General features: G+C 39.6%; 2 protein-coding genes across 2 annotated transcripts in view; one reads left to right on the top strand and one right to left on the bottom strand.

Moving 5' to 3' along the window:
* Positions 1-1,831: 1,831 nt before the first annotated feature.
* Positions 1,832-7,817, bottom strand: mRpL36 (mitochondrial ribosomal protein L36). Its single transcript, XM_045741338.2, has 3 exons — positions 7,680-7,817; positions 3,473-3,622; positions 1,832-3,316 (listed from the first exon to the last, which is right to left on the bottom strand). The coding sequence occupies exons 2-3, from the start codon at positions 3,602-3,604 to the stop codon at positions 3,104-3,106; spliced, it is 345 nt and encodes a 114-aa protein (XP_045597294.2). The 5' UTR covers positions 3,605-3,622; positions 7,680-7,817; the 3' UTR covers positions 1,832-3,103.
* Positions 7,818-13,329: 5,512 nt separating this feature from the next.
* LOC123757575 (protein mono-ADP-ribosyltransferase PARP3) overlaps positions 13,330-22,840 on the top strand; it is a 33,001-nt gene continuing 23,490 nt past the window's right edge. Inside the window, exons 1-5 of the mRNA XM_045741333.2 lie at positions 13,330-13,418; positions 18,306-18,367; positions 18,912-19,056; positions 20,344-20,475; positions 22,548-22,701. Of these exons, the coding sequence (XP_045597289.1) occupies positions 18,306-18,367; positions 18,912-19,056; positions 20,344-20,475; positions 22,548-22,701 (493 nt within the window). The 5' untranslated portion in view covers positions 13,330-13,418. The remainder of the gene's footprint in view (positions 13,419-18,305; positions 18,368-18,911; positions 19,057-20,343; positions 20,476-22,547; positions 22,702-22,840) is intronic.

Below are 22,840 nucleotides of genomic sequence, written 5' to 3'. Positions count from 1 at the left end.
ATTACACAAATCATTTCAATGTTTGCTAAGCTGGTGTACTGTATAGCTATCTAAATAAAAACACATTTTAGGCATAAAGTGCATGCCATCTTTCTAATTCTAAGAATTAGAAAGATGATACATTGTATAGATACAATGTCACAAAATTATGATGATGAGACAATTAGCAGAACAATAATTAACAATATCAATACATATATTTGCACACTCACAGCATTTTACATCAAAAGATTTCTGGCTCAAAATTACTCCAAACACACAACTCATAGAACATCGATCTGACTTCAGTTGGACTCAAAATGCCTGCCAGTAATCCATCTACATGGGCAAGCATTTTGGTATGAGTATGAAGGGTCACTACTGCCCATACTCATTCCATAGGCAGTAGTGGAACCCCCCCCCCCCGCCATACTAATCCTAGGCCTGTATCCCCCATACCCATTCCATGGGCAGTAGTGAACCCCCCGTACCAATCCCATAGGCAGTAGTGACACTCCATACCCATTCCATTGCAACCATGCACTGACTACATTGAGGACGGATTGTCCATAGGCAGTAATGGACAATCCCCCATATCCATCCCGTGGGCAGTAGTGACAATACCCATCCCATGGGTAGTACTGGACCCCCCATACTCATCCCGTTGACAGTAGTGGAAAATATTTTATTATATGGACTCAGGATCTGAACCCCAAAATTAATTTAGCTAAGTGCAGGATATAATAGAAGTGTTTCTGTTTATTATTTTAATCTATCGTATGTTGGTGTCTGCTTTTGAGGACATGACGGCAGTGATGCTGGATGCTTATCACATGCCTCTGTATGATTAACCATCCTGTGTGATGGGGATTTGATCACATAGTATTTTTTAGCACTTTAAACCTCCTCATCTCCCCCCAATGAGGAGGAAAGTTCTGATGCTAAAGGGTGTTTCCCACTTGGATAATCCAAGTCCTTGGGCAGTGTGTTAAGCGTGATTTGGGTAGGGAAGGAAGAGTGCTAAGAATTATAAGTCAAGATCATACTTCTTGAGTGTTGAACCATGGATTACTGCAGTGTCTGTCTCTGTTATGTAATGATCTGTTCAAATACTAATAAATATTAGGTTTCGATTGCCTAATTCGGTAACATATGGCTAGGATGTTTGCTTGATTTATTAATTGTAACACTGTCTGCACTCTAGTGGACTGGTCCCTCCAGTTACCTTATCATTGAATGATAAGAAATGATAAGTTTTTTCTCGTGGATAAAAAAAAAACCCATGTGGCTGTTTTTTTATCTACCCAGAATCGCTAGTTCCAATGTCTATGTTCAACTAATAATGTATAACACACAAAAATCACAATAGCATGATGCATCAAATGAACAAATCCACAAGGACTGTGATGAGGGTTCGAGCCTATGTCTGAGAGGATCCCAGATGCGCCTTAATCGACTGTGCCACGACACGGTCAAAAGAATTGCAACCGGGAGTTCATCTGCCCTCACACGGATCCTGCAGTCTCTCCGAGACACAAACCAGGGTTTTACACAATTCCCCCGGGCACCCGGGGGAATTGGTAGAAAAAAAAAGGTTAGAACAGCTTGTTGACAGAGCCCGGGTGTACGGGGGAATTGTGTAAAACCCTGGTTTGTGTCTCGGAGAGACTGCAGGATCCGTGTGAGGGCAGATGAACTCCCGGTTGCAATTCTTTTGACTGTAATGGCACAGTCGATTAAGGTGCGTCTGGGATCCTCTGGCATTTCTGGCATTACCAGTTTCCTACGTCACTCAAAACTATCTGTATGAATAGTCTGGGAGATGAAGCACAAGGTTAATCAAAATATTGCATTTGTTATGCAACTCATATATTTATCTTTTGAGTGGTAATGGGAAAGGTTACACAGGCACACAGTGTGCTCAGGAACTGAATCCCAAAATTTGTTTATGCAAGCAAGTTACAGCATTGATGAGCTATTTACAATTCATTAACATGTATAATAATAATTCATTTTATTAAGGACACAAAGCCTGTGTATACATATACAGTATTTTAAGCTTGTATTGAGGTCATCCCATGGTCGAACCATTGACCTTTCTGAGGATGCAACCCAATAACAGTTGCCTAACTCCTGGATACCTATTTACTGCAAGGTGAACACCTGAATTAGGTAAAAGAAAATGTGTCCAACCATTTCTGTCCTGCTGTTCATAGTTTATCTAACATCAAGACCCCAAAAAGCTTTAACATACATACACTAGACAGAATTTAGTTTAATAATTATTTTATTATGAATCTGATATATTCCCACCCTGTGGGTGATTGGCAGGAAATTTGTCAGTGTCACAAAATGGGTTCAAGTTCTGGGCCCCAGTGATCTTCGAGATAAACAATTTACATTTAATTGTGGTAAGCCAGTTACACGTAATATTAATTTGCCTATCATGCACCCCACATTGGTATCTAGTGGGCAGTGGTTGAAAGATCATGTATAATGCACATTGGTTTACATACAAATGGGATCTAATAAGCTACTTTTTTTTAATACTATGTGCATGTCCCTTATGTCTTTTTCCCATTACAGTATTTCATTCTTTTATCTCAAAAGTTCTGTACATTTGTTGGAACAACTCTCTTAATACATGCCTCTCTTGATATAAATAATCCAAACAAGTATCATTCACAAAACAATCCCTACCAAAAATGCAAAAATGTCTAGCAAGAAATACTAGAGACTATCTACCTCCACAATAGTCATAAAAATATGATGAGTAGATATATACAGTACTGCATGTGCATTTGTACATATTGTATGTATTATCATCTACTAAAAAAAGAGCTCCCTCCCCCCCCCCTCCTTGAACCCTAACCCTTGTATAGAATCTTTTCTTAACATTTGTAATGCCTTCCAGCAAAATTAAAATATGTAAACAATGCAGTTGTATAGGTTAATAAGACAGCAGATATTATTACAAAATATTTACAATACAGCAACATTAATACAGTTCTCAGCTGTTGTAATCCTTGAAATTCATAAATACACAAGGGAAATAGGATATGGCTGCAGTGTAAGTTTTACGTGTCATGAAAACCACATTGAAGATTCCCAGTTGTTAACAAGCTTACCATGGTCGTTTTGGTGACATTGTAGCATGTGATAACATCCAAGTGTTTTTTTCAGATTTCTGCATGGCCATCTGTTTGTGACGAGGCTTGGTATGACACATGACATAAAGTCGCCCTTGCCGCACAACAAAGAAGCAGTCTTTACAACGTCGCCTAAGTCGACCCTTCTGTTTCATTCCACATACTGGAACAAGTGTGGGAGTGATTGGCTGTTTTGAAGAGAAAATAACTCTGGCTGTAACATTTAAAGAATAACAAACTATGAATACTGTACACTCAGCAAGCAAATCTAACAAAATTATTTTGTTTCAGGCATGAATATATTGAATGTTGAAAAAGCATCTATAATAGACCTTGTCCCTCACCTGCAAAATCGAGTTTCGTGTTGTGATTATTGGCTCAATTGGTCTAAGAATATGAAGAGGCCTTACTAGTGGCGGAACTACCTTCAAGATATTACGTGGAACTGCTCGACAAAGAAATGATAAATAGTTCATTTCAGATGCTGGTACTATCTGCAAAAAAATAAATACATAAATAAATAAAAAAGATAATACAACTAAGTACAATACTTTACATACTGTACATACAGTACTATACACACACACACACACACACACACACACACACACACACACACACATTATACAGCAGTAAGGAGAGAGGCAGAAAGAAATTTTGAAAAAGGGATAGCAGATAAATGTAAAACAGAACCGGGCCTATTCTACAAATTCATAAACAACAAATTGCAGGTAAAGGATAATATCCAGAGGTTGGAAATGGGAAACAGATTCACGGAAAATGAAAAGAAAATGTGTGAAACATTAAATGAAAAGTTCCAAAGTATGTTTGTACAAAATGAAATCTTCAGAGAACCAGACACAATAAGAATTCCAGAGAACAACATAGAGCGGATAGAGGTGTCTAGAGATGAAGTGGAAAATATGCTAAAGGAGCTCGGGAGGAACAAAGCAGCTGGCCCAGATGGCGTTTCACCATGGGTTCTGAGAGAATGTGCATCTGAGCTCAGCATTCCACTTCACCTGATCTTTCAGGCATCCCTGTGTACAGGAATCGTAGCAGACGTGTGGAAACAGGCTAACATAGTTCCAATCTACAAAAGTGGCAGCAGGGAAGACCCCCTCAATTATAGACCTGTATCATTGACAAGTGTAATAGTGAAAGTATTGGAAAAGCTAATCAAAACTAAATGGGTAGAACACCTGGAGAGAAATGATATAATATCAGACAGACAGTATGGTTTTCGATCAGGAAGATCCTGTGTATCGAATTTACTCAGTTTCTATGATCGGGCCACAGAGATATTACAGGAAAGAGATGGCTGGGTTGACTGCATCTATCTGGACCTAAAAAAGGCTTTCGACAGAGTTCCACATAAGAGGTTGTTCTGGAAACTGGAAAATATTGGAGGGGTGACAGGTAAGCTTCTATCATGGATGAAAAATTTTCTGACTGATAGAAAAATGAGGGCAGTAATCAGAGGCAATGTATCGGAATGGAGAAATGTCACAAGTGGAGTACCACAGGGTTCAGTTCTTGCACCAGTGATGTTTATTGTGTACATAAATGATCTACCAGTTGGTATACAGAATTATATGAACATGTTTGCTGATGATGCTAAGATAATAGGAAGGATAAGAAATTTAGATGATTGTCATGCCCTTCAAGAAGACCTGGACAAAATAAGTATATGGAGCACCACTTGGCAAATGGAATTTAATGTTAATAAATGTCATGTTATGGAATGTGGAATAGGAGAACATAGACCCCACACAACCTATATATTATGTGAGAAATCTTTAAAGAATTCTGATAAAGAAAGAGATCTAGGAGTGGTTCTAGATAGAAAACTATCACCTGAGGACCACATTAAGAATATTGTGCAAGGAGCCTATGCAATGCTTTCTAACTTCAGAATTGCATTTAAATACATGGATGGCGATATACTAAAGAAATTGTTCATGACTTTTGTTAGGCCAAAGCTAGAATATGCAGCTGTTGTGTGGTGCCCATATCTTAAGAAGCACATCAACAAACTGGAAAAGGTGCAAAGACATGCTACTAAGTGGCTCCCAGAACTGAAGGGCAAGAGCTACGAGGAGAGGTTAGAAGCATTAAATATGCCAAAACTAGAAGACAGAAGAAAAAGAGGTGATATGATCACTACGTACAAAATAGTAACAGGAATTGATAAAATCGACAGGGAAGACTTCCTGAGACCTGGAACTTCAAGAACAAGAGGCCATAGATTTAAACTAGCTAAACACAGATGCCGAAGAAATATAAGAAAATTCACCTTCGCAAATAGAGTGGTAGACGGTTGGAACAAGTTAAGTGAGAAGGTGGTGGAGGCCAAGACCGTCAGTAGTTTCAAAGCGTTATATGACAAAGAGTGCTGGGAAGACGGGACACCACGAGCGTAGCTCTCATCCTGTAACTACACTTAGGTAATTACACACACACACACACACACACACACACACACACACACACACACTCTACATTACAAGCTTACTCACCATGTCTGTAATTCATTCAGCATGCCCAAACCATCTCGATCTGCTCTGCTCTGCATTTTATTTTTAACGTTCTACAAATCTCCATGATATTCTCATTCATTATTCCATCTGGATTACTATATTCAACCACAAAGGCCTTGCCTCCTAAATGACATATCTGCTTTGGAGAAAGTTCAACACAGCATGACAAAAAACATCCCAAAACAGAGTCAACTCTCATACAAGGAACAGTTGAGGGCTACAGGACTAACATTGCTGCAAATGAGACATGACAGGGTTGATCTCATCGTGACCAGTTCACACCAGTTATTCCCTCTATCATCATTCTATTATGCAGGAAGAACTGCATGTCTATGGGTCATCCAATAAGGTTAGCAGACCTTCAGATGTTAACACTGTTAGGCTTAGGCTTGGCTGCAAGTGACTCTAGGGGTTTGCATCATCTGATGTATATTTGACTAAATATAAACTCTGTCAGTAGAACTATTTGCATACTTTGCAATATTATATAATGTTATGTGAAAAAAAATTGGAATTCAGAGATAACACCATCAATGGTGTCCAACAAATGTGTAAGTACTTCATTCATAATGATGTACGGACTGCCAGGAATCTTAGCAAAGTACAGTATCCAAAATTTGATTACTGTACTTAGGTAATGCATGCACATGACTGCAAAGTTGTTGCCCAGTTGGGTGGGTGCGAAGCAAAAACAGTAACTGTGTGACTGTGACTCACCATAGATGTAAAGTGCCTTGTATAGAGACTGTTGTTGACTCACTTATTATATAAAAAGATTATTGACATGTATTTGTATTTGTGTACTGTACATGGATATATATATATGTACATGTGTATGTAATATTATCAATTGTGTAACTAGCTTCAAAAGATTGTCACTTTCTTAGCTAAACGAACTATGGGGTTCAGTTCCTGAACCGATTATGTGCCTCTGTAACCCTTTCCACCACTGCCCATGGGATGGGTACGGGGTGCATAATAAAGAAATGAAATGAAAATAATTGAGACCCTAAAAATACTGAACCAGTTTGAGGATATTAATCCAGGTTACTTCTTTAAAAGATTATATGTTACACATAATGCATCATCAGCTTCAAACTTTACAATTCAAAGTGGACTGAAAACAGTTGTTTTTTCACCCATAAGGTTAAAACCCCATGGAACTACTTATCCACCAAAGCCATAAATGTTTCAGTTTAAAATCAAGATATAAAATATCCCCAGGAACTTTGGATAAGATGCCAACTTCCTTTAACTCTTGAAGCCTTTAGGGATATATTAGCCTTCTGGTAAATTCAAATGATTCTTTAACACTACACATGTTTTTCAAATTGTCAAATTTGACTGCTTTAACTCTTTGTTTTTTTCATGTTCATACCCCATCATCACATACACTTACATATATACAAGTTAACACCACTCTTTCATACAGAAGAACTAGTACAGCATCAACAGATTATGCATCAATTTTAATAATAATATAATACAGTATACAACATGCAATCAATGAGCTTGAGAATATATACACCACAGCATAAGGGATATGACATAAAGGTATTAACCATATATTTGGAGGTACCAAGCATATTCTTGAGAGCTGTATACCACATGCCTTGTCGCTTGGTCACTAGTGGCAAAATGGTATCAATATTTTCTTCAGCCATTCATCCAGCAGTGAATAGCAGCAGTGAATCATCCAGCAGTGAATAGGTGCCTGGTAGTTATGCAACTGTTGTGGGGTTGCACCCTGGGTAAGGTCAGTAGTTCAACCTAGGGGGTCTTATTTATGTATGTATATGTATATGTATATGTATATGTATATGTATATGTATGTGTGTGTGTGTGTGTGTGTGTGTGTGTGTGTGTGTGTGTGTGTGTGTGTGTGTGTGTGTGTTTGTTTGTTTGTTTAGTGTGTGTGTGTTATTCTACTGTATACTGTACATACACAAGTAACACAACGTGCCCATTGTACCTATACACTTAAACAACGCTCATATTAACTTGAACAAACCTCTGTACGATATTCTTTTCCTGGAAAGAGCCGCAGTGTGCTCGAGGAGTCCAAAGGTCAGGCAACAGTGTTGTTGTGGAGACAATCCGCGCGGGGGTTCGCGACGCCCGGACTATCCGGATACTGGCCGCCTGCGTTCGCCTAGTCTGCTTTCTTCAAATTCATAATAATAATATTATTATGAACTTTCTACAAATTCATAATAATAATAATAATATTATTATGAACTTTCTACAAATTCATAATAATAATAATATTATTATGAACTGTCTACAAATTCATAATAATAATAATAATTATAATAAGCTTTCTAATAATATTCTAAGCTTTCTCGTCTAATGACACTTTTTTAGGGAACTATTTCATAATAAAAAAATGCGGTGCGCCTCATTTCCCACACAAGAATTTGTCAAACTTTTTTACACCGTAAGAAGTGCTCATATATTAATTTTTAGGCCTAGATCTAATGTTTTTATTTGTGTATTTATTTATATTGAGGTACGTATATTCTTCAAATTTTGATTCATCATACGATCTGCAGTATAGATTGTTATATACATAACAGTAAGTAAACTTGGGATACATGACTACAAGATTTCTCGTAGTAAGAGTTTTTTTATTTTATTTTTTATTAACAAGCTTGGGTATAAACAGTAATGTGCTGCTACCTAATTTTATATGAAAGATTACACAGTGTAGATAAAAAACTAGTTATAACTTCATCTAATATCCCCATCTCAGAGAAAATGCCTGCCTCAATTCAAAAAAATTTGACTAGATAATAACTTCATGATTTTCATGAGACTAATTCAATTCAATTTCTTTCTTTATTATGCACCCCATACCCATCCCGTGGGCGGTGGTGTAAAGGATTACAGAGGCACATAATCGGTTCAGGAACTGAACCCTCTAGTTCGTTTAGCTAAGCAAATAACAATCTTCTGACGCTAGTTACAAAACTATTAATGTTATATATATGTGTACACATACTCATGCATACATGTACATATACATATATACATACACATACATATTTAATCACCCACACAAATACACACATCAATAATCTTTTGAGTCACAAGTGATTCAACAAGAGGCTCACAACAGTCACTATACAAGGCACTTTACATCTATGATGAGTCCCATAGTTACTAGTCTTGCTGCACACCCACTCAACTGGGCAGCAGCTTTACAGTCATGTGCATGCATTACTTACAGTAAGCAAATTTTGGATACTTCACTAAGATTTCGGGCAGCACATCATTATGAAAGAAGTACTTACACATTTCTTGGACACTATTGATGGTGTTATCTCTAAATTCCGCTATTTTTTCACATTCCATTATATAATGACGCAAAGTATGCAAATAGTTCTGCTGACAGAGTTTACACTTAGTCAAATCTACATCAGCAGATGTTACAAATTCCCTGAGGTATTTGTAGCCGAGCCTAAGCCTAGCAGTGGTAACATCTAGAAGTCTGCTAACCTTATTGGACCACCCATAGACGTGCGGTACCTCCTGCATAATAAAATGATGATAGATGGAGTAACTGGTGTGAATTTCACTTTGCCTCAAGTCTCCGAAATTTAGTTGATGTTCCCGGAATATTACTGCCCTCAGGCTGCTCAAAGGCAGTCCGAGTTGGTAATCAATTCCCTCTTTACGAGCAAAAGTCTTGGCCAACTCATCAGTTCTATCATGCATTCGGAGACCAATATGGGAAGGAATCCACAGGAGACAGACTCTGACTTCATCATTGATTATTTCATTATATCTGTGTCTAGCTTCAGAGATAAGCGCGTCACAGTTATGCCCTTGGGGAGCTGAGGGCAGTCAAGGATGACAAGGAGTAAGCAGTGAATCATGGAAATATTATATTATAATAATTATTTTTTACCAATTTCTAAAAGATTCCTCTCAATTTTTTTAACAAGCTTAGGTATACACAGCAATGTGCTGCTACCCTATTCTGTATTTGGAATTTAAATTTTTAAACAAAGTATAAGAACTATAGCAACTGAGGAATTAGTATATGTTCTATATAGACCAAATTTAGTTTAGTTAATTTATTATGCACCCCATTCTCATCCTGTGAACGGTAGTTTAGTGTGCACCCCATACTCATCCTGTGAGCGGTAGTTTATTGACCTGAATATTATTGGTAGTTATTATTTATAGGTAGTGACCTGACAGACGCATCAGGGCCCCCGCCACCAGGCACAGGAGCAGAGGCACCCTGGCGCACATCCTTTCTTAAGCCCACGACGAGGCCCTGCTCAGCAGGAGCAACCTTCCGCCGTGGGAAGCTAACAGCAGTAAGCGCAGGGGACGCCACAGGAGTGAGCACGTCAGAGCCCCCCACAGCACCGCCAACCACGGTGGGAGACGCCGGATCAACATACTCTCCTACCTCCACCCAAGACACACCACGAAGGGGAGACACACTCGGAACCCGCCTGGAGCGCTTGGAGACAGGCTGCCGGTCGTCCGAGCTATCACCTTCGTCATCCCGTAACAGCAGAATTCTCCGACGGGCGCGCCTTCAAAGCCCCTACCGGACCCCACACTGCAGGAGACAGCTCCTCGCGGACATCCAGAGTGACATGAGACGCCGTATGCAGGGACGGAACAGGCAGGGGCGGCAGAGACGGGGCTTGCTGGGGCGTCAGGGGCAGGAACGACTCAGGCGGGGAAGCCGGCGGCGGGGGTGGGGCCGCCCCAAACCCCACGTCAACATCTACACCACCACCCACATCCGCACCCAGACGTACCGCAAGATCCAACACCGGGGCAGAAGCCGGCAGGGAAGCAACACACATTCCAGCACTTGGAGACAGGTCCGGAGCCGACAACGGGGCAAAATCTTCCTCCCGGAAGAGGTTAACAGGGGTGACCCGGCGCTCCTCTCACCCCGCAGCCTGGTGGCCCGGTAGGCCGCACCTGAAATAATGTCCTGGGTTGTCCTGCTTGAAAGACACGAATCAGGAACCCCAACAGCATGATGGAGGACGGTACAGGATCCCTGAGGCGCAAGGCGAGAGTGCGGGTCCCACACGACACTCTTCCATCTCCCGGTAGGGACGGCATTCATCCTCACATGAAAGACCCGCCCAAAACAGGCAAAGTACCGACGTAGAAGGTCCTCAGGGAACTCGAAGGGCATCCCATGCACTACTACATGGGATGAGCCACTACTACAAACGTCGTGGCTCAACAACGGTCAGAGAGGGACACTGACCCACCATCTCCAGGAAGATTGAACGAGCGTCCATCATAGCGCGTGACGAGATCTTGGTACATCACTGGGGAGCCGAACTTGACACTCGCCCGCCGTCCGGCAAGCAGCTGCACCCTACACACAGACTCCACAGGGACACGTAGCATATCAATTAACACCACCTCTACAGCGTGGTAGGAAGCATTCCCAGAGAACTCCAGGCCAACGGAGGCCTGCTTGGTGACAGGAGGAAAAGGCCCCCCCACCCCCATGACTGCAGACCGTCATGGCCCCAGGGGCCCCTCAGTAGAAACATGGGACGCAAGCCACATCAGCAGCGACACCCACACCTCGCCGGGTTGACAACAACTCAGTCAGATGGAAGTTGTTGATTTATCTAGTCAGTGTATGCTGACCTCACCTAGTTCAGTTGCTGGTCGACCTGGGCATACTACTGATCTTGATTGTCGCGCATTAAAAGTTTCCCAGAGTTTTGTAACAAACTTTCCTAGTTTCCTGTGACGTTTTGTGCAACATTCTTTGAAAATGGAATACGCTTTGCACGATGAATGTGTGTACTTTACACTTACACAGAGTGACGGTTTCTCTTCATGCAGGATCGGCGTTCAATCCCCGACAGTCCAAATGGTTGGGCACCATTCCTTCCCTCCCCCCGTGCCATCCCAAATCCTTAACCTGATCCCTTCCAAGTGCTATATAGTCTTAATGGCTTGGGGTTTTCTCCCTGATAGTTCTCTTCCCTTCCCTTCTCTGATAAGAGTGCGCTTTGTTAACAAACACAGTAGTACAAACAGTGCGCTAAACACTGTTAATGGAAACGCAAATTATACGATCAAGAGCTATGTATTTATTCAGATGAGAACAGCAGCGAACACAAACCAGCACATATACGAACGAAAGGATTTGTATGTACAAAATTCTCAGTGAACAAAGTTGTTTCGACGATTTGACCAGTCCCCTACTCATCCTGTGAGCGTTAGTTTATTGTGCACCCCATACTCATCTCTTGAGAGGGTAGCCCAAAACGCATTACCTGAAAATAAATGTCAACTGGATTCACTCATAATGACCTAAACGCGACACGTACGTAATTATGGCTGTATGAAATACACGTTTACTCTATCTGCTAAGTAACCAATGTAATTAATTATTATTATTATTATTTTATCATTATTAATATTATTTTATTTGTATTATTATTAATATTATTATTATTATTATTTTACTATATTATTATTATTATTATTATTATTATTTTATTTTTATTATTATTACTAATATTGTTCGAACCTATGTCCTGGGTGTTTCCAGACGCTTTCTAGTCAACTGAACGTCAAGAAGAATTGTTCGCCCCTCAAAGGTCCATGGAACTGCCTACCCGCCGAAGCCGTAACTGCCAAAACTGTGTTGTATTTTAAAATATACTTGGATAAGATCATCAAGGCATTTTTTTTTTGGGGGGGGGGAGGGGAACCTTCGACAATTCGCCGGCTTCCTGTCCTCGTCGAGGCCACTAGAGTTAGTGGCCCTTCAGGTAAATCAGGTATATTAATTAAACATAATGCGCTTATGAAGTGGACATGTTCACAGACCACAGCCCCGCTCCTGTGCCAGGTAAGTCCACAACGGGGCCCAACGGGCCCACAACAGGGGCCTGACAGCTGAGTGGACAGCGCTCGGGATTCGTAGTCCTAAGATTCCGGGTTCGATCCTCGGTGGAGGCGGAAGCAAATGGACAGTTTTTCACCCTGATGCTCCTGTTCACTTAGCAGTAAATTTATTTATTTATTTATATACAAGAAGGTATATTGGGTTTGTGAGGATACATAGCATGGTGTTAAACATGCTATGTAAATAGGTACCTGGGAGTTAGACAGCTGCTACGGGCTGCTTCTTGGGGATGTGTAACAAAAAGGAAGCTTGGTCGAGGACCGGGCCGTTGGGACGCTAAGCCCCAAAATCATGCCAAGATAACCAAGAAAATAACGGGCGCACCGTGGAACTTTTGGTTCCAGATACTTGGAACCTTTGTTCCGAGAAGCAGAATCTAAAACAACTTTGTGTACTAACTCGACTGAAGGATGAGAAGTGGGACCAAAGAACTGAAGCTTAATCCCCGTAAGTCCAAATAGTCCCCTGTACGTGTAGGTAACTCTAGTCGATAACATGCTACAACAGGAATTACTGTACTCTAGGTAGTGAGTGAGTTGCTTAATGTTATATTGAGTGCTTATTTTTCTGACTATACCATACGTTAATTATAATAATTAACCATAGTCCGCGCCGTCTCTTATTAATATTTGTAGCAGATAATATTGTAATATGAAGAAGAGGGGAATTTAGTGCTGTTATTTACATGGTAATTGGCAATGAGTAGCCACATATAAGTCCGCGCAAGGCGAGGCCCGGCAGCAGTGTGGCGTAGCGGGGCGTAGTGAGTGTGTGTGTGTGGCGGACTGACTAGCTGCTCCTGTTGCACCACACTTCAGTTTAGTCCAGGTAGGGGGGGGCTTAATTTATATATATATTCTAGGTACCTAGTAAGAATGTTAATGTTTTTATTTTTCATTGTAATTAAATTCGGGGAACTGAAGTTTTTTTTTTTTAAGAATCGGCGTCCATGTGACCTTGAACATTTGTGCATAGTATATTCTAAAATAATATGTAATTTTTATATAAAATATGTATATAAGTATATATAATATATATATATGTATAAATTATGCTATGAAGAGGTTTCTTTGCAAAGCGCAGTGTCGAACAAACGTCAATACTGTTTGTTGAAATCCAAGTTGGCAGGCATCCATGACGACACACAGCATGCAGGGGGCGGGTGGTTGGGGGCGTGGGGAGGGGAAGGGTAGGTCTGGGGCGTGGGGAGGGGAAGGGTAGGTCGGGGAGCGTGGGGAGGGGAAGGTAGGTCGGGGAGCGTGGGGAGGGGAAGGTAGGTCGGGGAGCGTGGGGAGGGAAAGGTAGGTCGGGGATTTAAGGGAGATGAGGGTGAGACAGGCAACAAAAGAGGGGGGGAAGGGGATGCGATAAGGTGGTGATGGGGCAGGAAACTGCATGAGGTTGGAGGGGAAAGGGAGGTGGTGGGGGGTGGAGACAGGTTGTGGCCTGGAAAGAAAGGTTGGGTTGGCTAACCTGATGTGTTTGATTTAAAGACCTGCCTGAAACGCTATGCGTGTTAGTGACTTTGCATGAATGTTAAAAAATACCAATTTTATGTAATCTCGCCAACCCATTATACCTTCTTGCAAATAAATTATAATTGTTATTATTATTATTATAGGAGGAGGAGGGATATTGGCCTGGGCGGGCTGTGAGAAAGGGAAGGTAGACGAGGGGAAGTTGTGGGGGCAGTGAAGAGAGTTGAGGGGAAGTTGTTGGGCAGTGAATGAAGGTGAGGGGAAATTGTCTACGTACATTGTTTTGTCGTAGATCTCCAGGAGCAGATAACGATATGAGATATGGATAGATACGTGAATAATACATTCATTATAGTGCTATCAGGGCAAAGCGAGGTACATGAAAGTACAAAGAATCTCCTACTCTGCTCTTAATATTATTATTATTATTATTATTATTATTATTATTAGTATTATTAGTATTATTTTGTATTTACACAGTTGGGTTCAGGAACAAACGACTGCTGACTCCTTTTAGCAATCTGAGAGCTTTCCCATTCCATAGCTCACGATAAACCTCCCCACTAGGTTCCTTGGAACGCGACCCGCCAATTAATCATTTAACATCCAGGTACCTAGTCATGCTGAGTGAACAGAGGCGTACAGTTAAGGATTGGCGCCTAGTCAATCCTCCCCGGCCAGATATATAGAACGCTTGAGAGTATCTGCAGAGACATGATGTAACATGTTGAAAGATTTCAGTAAGGAGCAGAGTGATGTCTGGGATTGGGATTTGTTATTGTTCTAATTGCTGATTTCTGTTGAGTAATTAGGGGCCGGAGGTAATTAAGGGTGGTAGATCGCCAGGCACAGATATCATAGATATCACAAAAAAAAAAGATGAGATATGGATTAATGAGTGAATAATATAGAGTAACTAGGGGCGGGCGAGTAACATAGTATCTGACTTTGGAGAGAATGCCTACTGTTTTAAAAACTGTTTAGTTACTATAAACAGTATATTGTATATGGCAATGGGAATTTAGTTTGTAATCGTGAACACCAAGCTAGGACTTTCCTTCTATTCTGCTCGTAATTTAGGTATTGTTACTTCTTAGATTAATTGTTACACTTAACCAAACAATATGTAAAACATATTGTCAATGTTAAGAGTAAGTTTGCTAGAAGTCAACCACAAATGGACTTGATTAAGTTCAATATTCACCGTGTCATTTAGAATAAGTGGGTAAGCATGTGACAAAATTAAAGACTTTGTATCATCAGAAAACAGAATTGGCTTCAAATGTTGTGTGGTATTTGGAAGATCATTGATATTTACCTACCTGAGGGCTACTAACCATAGTGGTTAACTAACCCCAAAGAGGACAGGAAGCCGGAGGCTTGTCAAAGGCCCCCCCCCCTCCATTTGCCTTGATCTTTTCCAGATATATTTTGAAATTCAGCATAGTTTTGGCAGTTACGGCTTCGGCGGGTAGGCAGTTCCAGGGGCTAATAACCCTGTGGGTGAAAAAGCATCTTCTGTTCTCAGTCCTACATTGTAGCTTGTTGAGCTTAAAACCACTGCTCCTAGTTTGTGTTCCATCTGACCTGAAGAAAATATCTTGATCAACATCCTCTGAGAATGATATAAATGTACTGTATATTATATATATATATATATATATATATATATATATATATATATATATATATATATATATATATATATATATATATATATATATATATATATATATGTCGTACCTAGTAGCCAGAACTCACTTCTCAGCCTATTATTCAAGGCCCGATTTGCCTAATAAGACAAGTTTTCCTGAATTAATATATTTACTATAATTTTTTTCTTATGAAATGATAAAGCAACCCTTTTCTCTATGTATGAGGTCAATTTTTTTTATTGGAGTTAAAATTAACGTAGATATATGACCGAACCTAACCAACCCTACCTAACCTAACCTAACCTATATTTATAGGTAAGGTTAGGTTAGGTAGCCAAAAAAAGCTAGGTTAGGTTAGGTTAGGTAGGTTAGGTAGACGAAAAATCATTAATTCATGAAAACTTGGCTTATTAGGCAAATTGGGCCTTGAATAGTAGGCTAAGAAGTGCGTTCTGGCTATTAGGTACGACATATATATATATATATATATATATATATATATATAATATATCCGACGGCGCTCGATGGGATGGTCAACTTGGGCATAGATATTTCACTGAATCACCTCACTTGGTGGAACCACGTGAGCAACACAAATGCGAACACAATTGAATGGGTCCCAAGCCAATATGCAACTGAAAACTGCACACCCCAGAAGGATTCGAACCCAGACAGCCAGGAGCACTATGCACCTTGGCATACCTGGTACAGTACCTTAACCACTAGACCACACTGACTGTACAAAAATCTTAGTACTCGTGAGACTATTTATCCAAGATCCTACAGCACTTGGTGGTCAACTTGGGCACAGATATTTCATTGAATCACCTCACATAGTGAGGCCACATGAGCAACACAAATGCAAACAAGTTTGAATGGTCTCCAAGCATATATGCAACTGAAAACTCCACACCCCCAGAAGTGACTCGAACCCAGACCGCCAAGAGCACAATGCAACTGGTGTACATTGTACTTTATCCACTCGACCATCAGTAACCGTACAAAAGACAATAATAGCCGAGGCTATTTGACCACTGTCCCGATGGCACTTTGATGGTAATTTTGGGCACAGTTATTTCATCAAATCACCTCACTTTGTGAGGCTACATGAGCAACACAAATGCGAACAAGCTTGAATGGTCTCCAAGCATATATGCAACTGCAAAACTCCACACCCCAGAAGTGACTCGAACCCAGACCACCAGGAACACAATGCAACTGGTGTACATGGTACCTTATCCACTCGACCATCAGTGACTGTACAAAAGACGATGATAACCGAGGCTATTTGACCACCGTCCCGACGGCACTTTGACGGTAATCTTGGGCACAGTTATTTCATCAAATCACCTTACTTTGTGGGGACACATGAGGAACACAAATGTGAACAAGCTTGGTCTCCAAGCATATATGCAACTGAAAACTCCACATCCCAGAAGTGACTTGAACCCAGACTGACAGGAGCACAATGCATTAACTGGTGTAAATGGTACCTTATCCACTCGACCATCAGTGACCATACAAAAGACGATGATAGCCGAGGCTATTTGACCACCATCCCAACGGCACTTTGATGGTAATCTTGGGCACAGTTATTTCATCAATAACTGTGCATGGGGGTCTACCACTGCAAACCACCTCAAGCCCATCATCACCCAGCAAAAATCTGCTATCAGAATAATAACAAACTCTGCTTTCAGACAACACTCAGCTCCCTTGTTTAAATTCCTTAACATGCTAAATATTAACTTCCTCCACACATTCTCTTGTGTCAACTACATTTACAAAACCCTGTTCTTAAATGCAAACCATGCTCTGAAACTCTCCCTGGACAGATGTAATAGGACCCATTATCACCACACCAGAAATAAATATCTCTTTGATATCCCCAGGGTCAAACTTAATCTGTGTAAACACTCTATGCAAATAAAGGGACCTAATCTATGGAACTCACTCCCTAGTGAATTGAAAAGCTGTCAAACTTTTGCCTCATTCAAAAACAAAAACAAAAAATACCTAATTTCATCTTCGTTGTTTCCTGCACTGAGCTTTAAATTTGCTCTGTATCTAGTGTTACCCAATCTCCCAATCTTTATGTACTTAATCCAAACAACTTTATCATTGTGTTCATTGCTGTCTTCTTTTATGTGCTAGCCATACGCTGTATTGTGCCTACTAATTTTTGTTAAACTACCTTTCAAGCTGTCATTGCAATCAATCTGAGCTACCTATGTGCTTTAATATACAGTACCTACAATTTTCTCTCATCTTTTATGTTTTTCTTGCTATGTAACTGTTATCATTTTTATAAATTTTGCTAGTATTTACCTACTTAAAATTTTCTTAGATTAAGGACCTGCCCGAAACGCTGCACGTACTAGTGGCTTTACAAGAATGTAATTACTATGCTATGGCTATGTATCCTCACAATCCAAATGTACCTTCTTGTATATATATAAATAAATATATGTATATACATATATATATATATATATATATATATATATATTTATATACAGTATGTAAGTCAGTTAAAAATAAATATTGAAGTTGCATAAACAGATTTAAAAACTCGGTTTCAGATGGCACGGGGTCGAGGACGGGGACGAAAGGTTGCTGTAAAACGAAAGAATGATGTTGACGAGTAGGTTGTCATTGTTTTTTGTTTATTAGCTGGGTGATAAGCTCTTGTGATGCTTATTTAACAATTATGGCACTTAACTTTATATATTAATGAACAAGATCTAGCTTTGCATGTTTAGATAGGGCTAGAGAAGGATGACTTAATGAGTTTTAAGACAATGATATATTTCAGTGAAAAGGAAAAATAAAATAAGTTAGTCTGAAATTAAATAGTAGTACAGCAGTTACCAATTACAGAATCTCGATGCCTGAAGGCTCAGTTCCTGAGCCCATTATGTGTTCTAATCTTTTCCACTACCACTCATACAATGGGTATGGGGTACATAATAAATTAACTAATTACACTAACTGAATCATTCTTGAATGATTACATCCATATAGGATTTATACGTATTAAAAGTTAAGTTTTGGAGCAATCCTTCTTAAAATTTGGTACTGTAATCAATATGCAAGATGTGTATCTTCTGCATTACATTGAATCAGGTGCACAGCAATATACATGTGCAGGTCCTGTATTTTTAAGACCAAGCTGAACACACCCACAGTGAGCCTCCAGCCAAGCTGCAGCGTGATGAGAGCACCAACACAAAGCTGCGACGTGCTATCAATGAGGCTAAGGAAACTGCAACACAAGATGACAAACCCAAGCAGATTAAGCCAGATGAAGTTCTTCTTAGAAGCTTCCCACAAGTAATATATTTCTTCATTGCATTTAATCTTTTTCTTTGTTTCTGGGAGGAGCTCTTTGGGGACTTCCTGAAGCCATCTCACTAAAATGGCTTCCAACTACTAGGCCATATCAGTCGGATGGAGTGAGGATATAATATCATCACCCCACTAGGAAAACTAACAGAAAATCAGTGTAATTTTTACAGATAGCTGCAATGTCCATAGAAAATGAAGCAATGAAACTGAAAAATGACTCCGCAGAGTGTGTTCAGGAGTTTGCCCCTTCAAGACATTGTACCATTCCAGGTACACTGCTTTTGCTGCTGTCTTTTCTAACATGTCTTGGGCAAATGTTAGAGTTTGGGGTTTCAGGGATTGAGCAGGGTCTTAGTGGCCTGGTACTTTGTTAATGTCACTTGTCCCAGTTGGTCTCCATAGTTTATTTTTGAACTAATAAAGCAGGTATTTTTGGACTAATAAATCAGGTAATTTAGGTAAATCGGGTAATACCTGTCATTTTTCCTCCTCTCTGGTAAGTCCCTTGTTTCCTATTTCTCTGTATTTACTTAGCTTTAGGGAGCCACCAACGGCCTCCTCCCAGAACATCAGCATTACATGCAATGAAATATCCCCTTCTGGTAGAGCCCTGATGGCTCCCGGGTTATCTTCTCTACCAGATTAATTTATTCGAGGTGCATCAGCTCTGGATTGGCCTCAGAGTCAGCAGTGGGGCTGGGGCTCTGGGCACCTAGTGCCGGCTATTGGTACTTACGGGTTTATGCTAGTTGGAGAATCCCTTGTTTACACTTTAATAGTTTGCAGAATCTTTTGTCAGTTTCATTGCATTTTTCTATGAGCCTTGCAGTTGTTTGTAAAGCTTTGCTGACTTTCTGGATGTGGGATGATATTATGTCTCTGTGAGAGGGCCAGGTTCTGTCTCTGGTTTCTGGTGGGCCAAAGAGGACTCTTGTGACTGATGTGGCCATCGGTATTGGAAAGCCATCTCAGTGAGAGAGCTTCAGGTATTTACCAGGGCTCTACCAGAAAGAGGTATTTCATTATTTTCAATGTTTTTTTTTTTTTTTTACAATTGTGTTGGTTTTTATTTGCATGTTATTTATTAAAATTAAATAGTGTAATATATAGTTGACATGATAGTGTAATATATAGTTGACACCAACTATTTCTTGATCTATGTTATTTGTTTCACTCATACTCAAATGAATGTTCAAGAATAGAAATTTTTTGAAATACTGGTACTGTATTTTAAATTTGTATTAATTTGTTATTGCACTGTTTACTTTACAGGCCACAGTTTATGAAGACTTTGCCTGTATGTTAAACCAAACAAACATTGGCCATAACAACAATAAGTTTTACATCATCCAAGTAAATCAAGATAAGAAACGCTACATTTGCTTCACTCGCTGGGGACGTGTGGTAAGTATTGTGGGAGTCACAAGTAGCTTTACTCGTGGGAGATGTGTGGAATTATTTGGAGACATCAGATGTTAAGGGAAAAAATGGTTATTTGCATTTCATTATATTAGTATGCTCTGAAATATATTCTATTGTATTGTACAGTGGCACCTCGATTAACGAGTTTAATCCATTCCGGCACCGAGCTCGTCATATAGAAAACGCGTCTTGCGAAACAACAACAAAACTGTCGTAAAAGGTGTCTGAGAACCAGCTGGAAACGCTCGTTAATCGAGGAAAAGCTCGTTAGTAGAGACAAATGTTCTGCGAGTGGCTCACTTGTTACTTGAAATGCTCGTAGATAGAGCTGCTTGTTAATCGAGGTGCCACTGTATTATAATTGTTTCAGAAATATTTCTTTAACTTGATCTTTAAAATATTTCTTTAACCCTCAAAGTGTGGTCATAGTTATGCAATTACCTAAGTGTACAAATGTAAAGTGTAATTACGCAATGAGAGCTATACTCATATTGTCACGTTTTCTCAGTACTCTTGATACTGGATCTCAGTACAGTAGTACACTTGGGTTCGTTCTCGACTCACAATCAAATCCCGGACCGAACAGAAATGGTTGGGTGCATTTCCTATTGCTTAATGGTTCTGTTCAGCTAGCAGTAAGCAGGTATCCAGGAGTTAGTCAGCTTGTTGTGGGGGTTGCATCCTGGGGAGGGTCACTAATTCAACCTTGGGAGGGGGACCCCTCGATAATAGCCTAACATGGATATACTATACAATGGCTGTCTATTCCTTGACACAAAGAATTAAATTATTATATGATACTTTGAACCTGACAGTTTTGGTTTCAACCACCTTCTAAACTAACTTTGTTAACAAAAGTGTGTTTTAATAATAATAATTTGATTTAAATATTAGACAGAAGAACATGATACAGTAGTTAATTGTTACAGAGCATGTACAGTTAATAAGGCATTACTATGCAAAGCATTTTTGACATAACTTAATATAATTCATTTCAATTATTTATAGTCTTGATGGTAGTAAACTCTTAATACTAAAGGAGAAGTTAACTAACATAGTGTATATGGATTGTTCCAGAAATTTAGCAAGTGATAACAGATTTTAAGTGATTATGAAGAAAGGTGTACACTACGGTACTTTAATATAAAATCTGTAGTATTAGCAGCAGAATAGTTATAGTGATAAATATTTACAATACTGTAACAGGACGACACAAAATTGATTTATTTGGAATGAGGAAATGTAAGTGAAATTTGTTACATGATGGTAATTTGATATTTCTTAGTCTATTCTTTAATCCTTGGGCTGCACCCCTGTTTATACAAGACAATGCCCTGTTCCACAGGAAAAAAATTAAACAAACAAAATTCCCCTTCTAATATTGTAAACTGCATTATGACTTTCACAATGCAATTGTGAAAGTCAAAGTCAAGTGTGACTTTGGCTGTGGTGAAGAAGAAAAATCTCTCAATGGCATCATGATTCATAAGCGTTCATGTAGCAATTGCCCTATGGAGGTTGTCCCGGGCCAGGCATGGGCCAGAAGTTACTGCAAAGATATTTCATACATACACAGTATTTATTTCAATATCGCTGATTTGATTTTTCTCTGTTGTTTGTAGCAATATTATTCAGTATCATCCGAGAAACTTATATAACGAAATTTGTGGAACATTGAAATGCTCATATATTCGTGTAACTGATTTGCACAGCATATTATGTTCTTAGAGTAATAAAATGTACTGTACTGTAGGCAGCTGTAGCTATTGTCATTTGATGATTTTTATAATTTAGCCCAGTTTGTGTACCATTAATGTTAATATATTATTGAATTAATTCTGAATGTGACAGAAAGGGCAAGATCAATGATTCTAGCATGAATTTGCACTATTTTTCTTACGTTTTTTACCTGAATTTACCCGAGGGCCACTAACACTCTAGTGGCCACGATGAGAACAGGAAGTTGACGGCTTGTCAAAGGTCCCTCCCATTTCTCCTGATGATGATTTTTCAAACTTATTGTTAATGTTAATAAGCATATTATTTCATCCCAGGGAGAAGAAGGCCAGTCTAATTCAGACTGTCATAAGGATGCAGAAGCAGCAATAAAGGTATTCAAAAAGAAGTTCAAAGACAAAACCAAAAATGACTGGGAGAAAAGGGAAAACTTTACACCTCATACAGGAAAATACACCCTAATAGAAATTGGTAAGTGAACTGAATGTCAAGGAAGATTTGCTTGCTGCCTTTGTGTTCGGTGCATTTTATAGTTATTTTATGCTCTCTCTCTGCTTGTCTGTTATCTCTCTATTGACTTCATATTATCCCATACACCTACAGCAGTTTC

Source organism: Procambarus clarkii, chromosome 19, assembly GCF_040958095.1.
Source record: "Procambarus clarkii isolate CNS0578487 chromosome 19, FALCON_Pclarkii_2.0, whole genome shotgun sequence".
NCBI classification, from domain to species: domain Eukaryota; kingdom Metazoa; phylum Arthropoda; class Malacostraca; order Decapoda; family Cambaridae; genus Procambarus; species Procambarus clarkii.
This window is presented reverse-complemented; position numbering and strand designations above follow the sequence as displayed.

Coding starts and splice junctions, on each gene's coding strand:
- mRpL36 (XM_045741338.2), bottom strand. CDS start 3,604: ATGAACTATTTATCATTTCTTTGTCGAGCAGTTCCACGTAATATCTTG. Junction 3,317..3,472: donor CACGAAACTCGATTTTGCAG/GTGAGGGACAAG, acceptor TCTTCAAAACAG/CCAATCACTCCCACACTTGT.